Here is a 3744-nt window from a genome sequence, read left to right as displayed (position 1 = left end):
ACCTACAAATCCATCACTAAAATGTACTGTTGGCCAATATACTAGTAGTAGTTAGCTGTAGGTTATTTTCATTTTCCCTAAAAGTAATTGCTCCCTCTCTGGCTTCTGGTTTCAGATTTGGCCAGCTGCCTGCTTTAGGCTTCGTCTTTGTACTCCAACATACTCCGGCATCTACTGATTCAATGGATATCTAGTACTTACTGAATGGGTAATATGGAACATGCACATTAATCTTGCAACTGCATTTATTTTAGTTTTCACTACTACGTTCGGCAAAATATTCCTTGGGATCATAGTAAATTACTTCAGTTTCTGGTACAATGTGCGGTATCGTGTACAGGTTCACATTGTGTCCAAACCAAGGATTAAAAGAAATGCTACTCGCTGCACAGGCTACACATCACTGATTTCCCTCGAGCCAGGAATCAAGAATACTCTGCAGCCCTGACCTATAAGATGGGTGGGCAAGCCTAACGCCCAGCTCCAGTTTCAACCGACCATTAGATACCCGTTTTTCAGCAGCTATAATTCTGTTCTGGCTGTTTGATCCTGCAGAATCCGCTGCAAGATCAGGGTATCTTTTCTCTATCAAGCTCTGAGCAAATGCAAAGACCTCGGATCTCGGGGCAGGGTCATCATCCACCACATTGTATATCTTCCTGGCATTCAAATGGTTAAACGTTGGAAATCAATTATCTGTCTTCGTATGCACGGTCATTTTTCTCGATTATACTGAAAACATAAGCTTACAAAACGTGACTAGAACATGTATGGTAAGACCGAAATATGAAGTTGAACACACGGTGAGTATGTGTGATGATGTTTAAAGATCACACTGATATGGCTATTTTGTAGAACAAAGCAAGAGAGAAATACAAACGAAGAGGACTTTTGGCGTTGCAATCTCATATTTGAGCTATGCTATATGTAAACTGTAATGAAGTCTGTGAAAATTGCGTGAAGACTCAACAATTGCAAAGAACCATGGAATTATGCAAGCAAGAGAAAACGGAAACCTTGTAGATTTGATGCTCATGCTAGCCAGGATAGCCTGATAGATGTCGGCCACATGGATACGTGCCGTGTACTGTTTGGACTCCCTCAACTTCTGTCTTCGCGAAGAAGATTTTCTCTTAGCTATGGTGTCCAAAGCACTGCAACAACAAATGGCGATCATCACAAATACGAAACAAGAATAGTCGTCATACTGACGCTTTCAGAGACACGGTATCAGGACGTATAAACAGTCTCCTTGAACAAATCTTCCAACCATTCATCTCTATCACATTGTTTGATGGCTTCTATGATAAAATCCAAAGCAGTCATGAAAAAAGTGCTGACAAGCTTTCATTTCATAGGTGCAAATACATTGGTCTAAATCAGCATATCAATTGTCAAGCATTTCTAGAGTTGACTAATTATTTGATAAGAAATCAAAATAGTAAAATGGATTGAAGTATTAGCATATCTCAACCTTCTTCCAGGCCCATATATCCCACCCAAACGAAGTATATAAGCCGATAGATCCAGCTCGTCGACAAGATCCAACCATCCTTGTTCAGCGGCATATCTTAACTTGGAAGACTCGCTCTTTGGATTCACTACATGACTGCATATACATCAGTTTCTTCTGCACTTTTAAAAATGTATTGCAAAAACACACACAAACCATTCAGTTTCTTACTCCTCATCAACCCATGCACCACCACAATCACCATACACACCTGGGAAATAATAAGAATTATAAGGCAGTTATCTAAGCCAGCTGGAAGAGCTAACGTACCTAACAAGGGTGAAGAAATAGAGATGTTCTCCTATTCTAGTGCATTGACATGAATGCAGTGTGTAAACCAAGTAAGGGTCCTCAAGAAAAACTATTGCACTTAAATGCAGTTCATTTGACTACCACATGTTAAATAATTTAGTGAAATGGAAACTGCCGAAATGCTGTCAATCAATTTCACCCCAAACCAACATACTATTTCATATTAGAGGTGCACACATTGTTTGAACTTACTTGTTGAAGATAGGTAGCATAACCATTGAAGATTACCACTAGTCAGTGTTGTTTGCAGGTCAGCATGTGAGGAAAGCAACTGCATAAGGGATAACCATGAAGTCAAATCAGGATCGCATTCAAGTGAAGCATACTGAATTGAGTAGCAGATAATTGGCAACGTACAGGATCACCCACCCCAGGGATGGGAGGAATGGAGATGAGCAAATGGGTTGCATCTTGCAAAGCATGAAGATCTGTGAGGCTGGAATTGACAGCCAAAAGTAATCAGAAAAGGACATTGCCCGTAGACATAAAGATTCATGTATGAGAAAGCAAAATTCACTGGCACCCACACACAGGAGTAAGAGGGCCCAGGGGGACACAGGTAGAACAACAAGAGATAAGGATCATATATCGTCATAATAAAATTTCAAGAAAATATATTGGAGTCTAGCACAAAAATTTGGAGTGGCCTTCTTCCCCTAATGATTAAACAATCTGCCATGACTGAAGTATTTGTGTATATAAATGTAGTACTATTAGTTCCAAAGATTGACTTCACTGCAGTTTAAAGCAAATATTTTGGCCTGCATCAGCAAAGTTTTATGTTCAACAGAAAACAAACGAGAGCTTCATTCACCTTTTCAGATGCAATTCAACTAATAACACTAGTGAAACGTTTGTGGGTCAAAGATTTTCAGCCTACAACCATTTTTAGCTAGACTATCCATGTATTATTTATATCTGGCAAGTGCTCCGCGGCAGAGAACGGTGCTTGAAAGAAGGGCGAGAACAGAGGAAATAAGCCGTACTTGCTTGTTGTGGCATCGAAGACGGAAGCAGTCATGCCCAGCAACTCGAGCTCCGTCTTCTTGGCGGCACTGGTGCACGTCCCGGACACCCGCCTGCGTTCATCCAGACAGAAATCAAGGACCGAATTCGGGGGAGGAGGAGATGGCTACAGCAGCGGCAGAACCCAATCTAGTTCGAGACATCGATAAGGGGAGTTGGGGAACCGGAGTTACAGCGACGGAGTGGTCTCAATTTGTGCCGACGCCGGTCAAAGAGAAGGAGAAGCGGTAGAACGGAGCGAGGAGGGGGCTGAGAGCGACGGCGGACTAACCATCCCTGTGACAGGAGGCGCTCCGAGACGTAGCGGCCGACGAAGCCGGTGCCGAGCACGAGCATGTGCTGAGGCTTCTTCGGCTGCGCGGGCATCGGCGCCGCCGGCTTGGGCGCCATTCCTGGCACCATCGTGGTTGGAGCCTTTGGCGGCGGGGATTGGGATTTCTGTGTTCTGTTTCGGTGTTTCCTTCGTCACTGCAGAGAAAACTAACGACTGTTCTTCCGCTGTGCACCAACAGGTGGAACCCTCAACCCGTCTCAAACGCTCGGCAGACTCAATCATGATTTTTTGACCCAGATGAACCTCTCAAACGGCCCTCAAACGTTCGGGTTGACCCGCACTCCCATATCCAGCTTAAATATGTGGCGGATATGGAGAGCCCGGGCACGCCCGTCACGTCGGATTCGACAACCCGATCCCACCCCAAATTGCATCAAATCCCTCCTCCCTCCTGAGTTACCGGATCCATTTGCTCTCTCCTCGTTCTTCCTCCTCTGCGCCGTCTCGCTCGCAGCTCCGCCGCCAACTTCGGAAGAGCGCTCCAGTCCTCGCCGCGAGGGACGTTGTCGCCGGCCCGGACGCCACCATGGTATGTCCGGCAACTCTCCGGCTCCGCCTT

At 44.8% G+C, this 3744-nt stretch overlaps 1 protein-coding gene across 2 annotated transcripts; it reads right to left on the bottom strand.

The window, feature by feature from the left end:
* Window positions 1-227: 227 nt before the first annotated feature.
* Window positions 228-3359, bottom strand: LOC119275763 (protein YeeZ-like). 2 transcript variants are annotated; one of them, XM_037556671.1, is made up of 8 exons: window positions 3123-3359; window positions 2812-2904; window positions 2195-2261; window positions 2018-2096; window positions 1685-1724; window positions 1475-1609; window positions 1017-1154; window positions 228-659 (listed from the first exon to the last, which is right to left on the bottom strand). In XM_037556671.1, exons 1-8 carry the CDS (start codon window positions 3251-3253, stop codon window positions 401-403), a joined length of 942 nt encoding a protein of 313 aa, XP_037412568.1. In that variant the 5' UTR covers window positions 3254-3359; the 3' UTR covers window positions 228-400. The 2 variants fall into 2 exon arrangements, with proteins under 2 accessions (XP_037412568.1, XP_037412567.1); XM_037556670.1 differs by having other exon boundaries at window positions 2183-2261; window positions 3123-3358.
* Between the last annotated feature and the right edge of the window lie 385 nt (window positions 3360-3744).

Source organism: Triticum dicoccoides, chromosome 3B (assembly GCF_002162155.2).
Source record: "Triticum dicoccoides isolate Atlit2015 ecotype Zavitan chromosome 3B, WEW_v2.0, whole genome shotgun sequence".
NCBI classification, from domain to species: Eukaryota; Viridiplantae; Streptophyta; class Magnoliopsida; order Poales; family Poaceae; genus Triticum; species Triticum dicoccoides.
The sequence above is the reverse complement of the archived record's forward strand: the minus strand, read 5'-3'. Positions and strand labels throughout refer to the sequence as shown.

What these genes read in the sequence shown, in the direction of transcription:
- LOC119275763 (XM_037556670.1), bottom strand. Translation starts at nt 3,253, where the DNA reads ATGGTGCCAGGAATGGCGCCCAAGCCGGCGGCGCCGATGCCCGCGCAG. An exon ending in GGTGCATGGGTTGATGAGGA is followed by an intron (nt 1,610 to 1,684) that starts GTAAGAAACTGA and finishes ATGTATATGCAG; the next exon opens with TCATGTAGTGAATCCAAAGA. An exon ending in ATGAGCATCAAATCTACAAG is followed by an intron (nt 660 to 1,016) that starts GTTTCCGTTTTC and finishes TTTGAATGCCAG; the next exon opens with GAAGATATACAATGTGGTGG.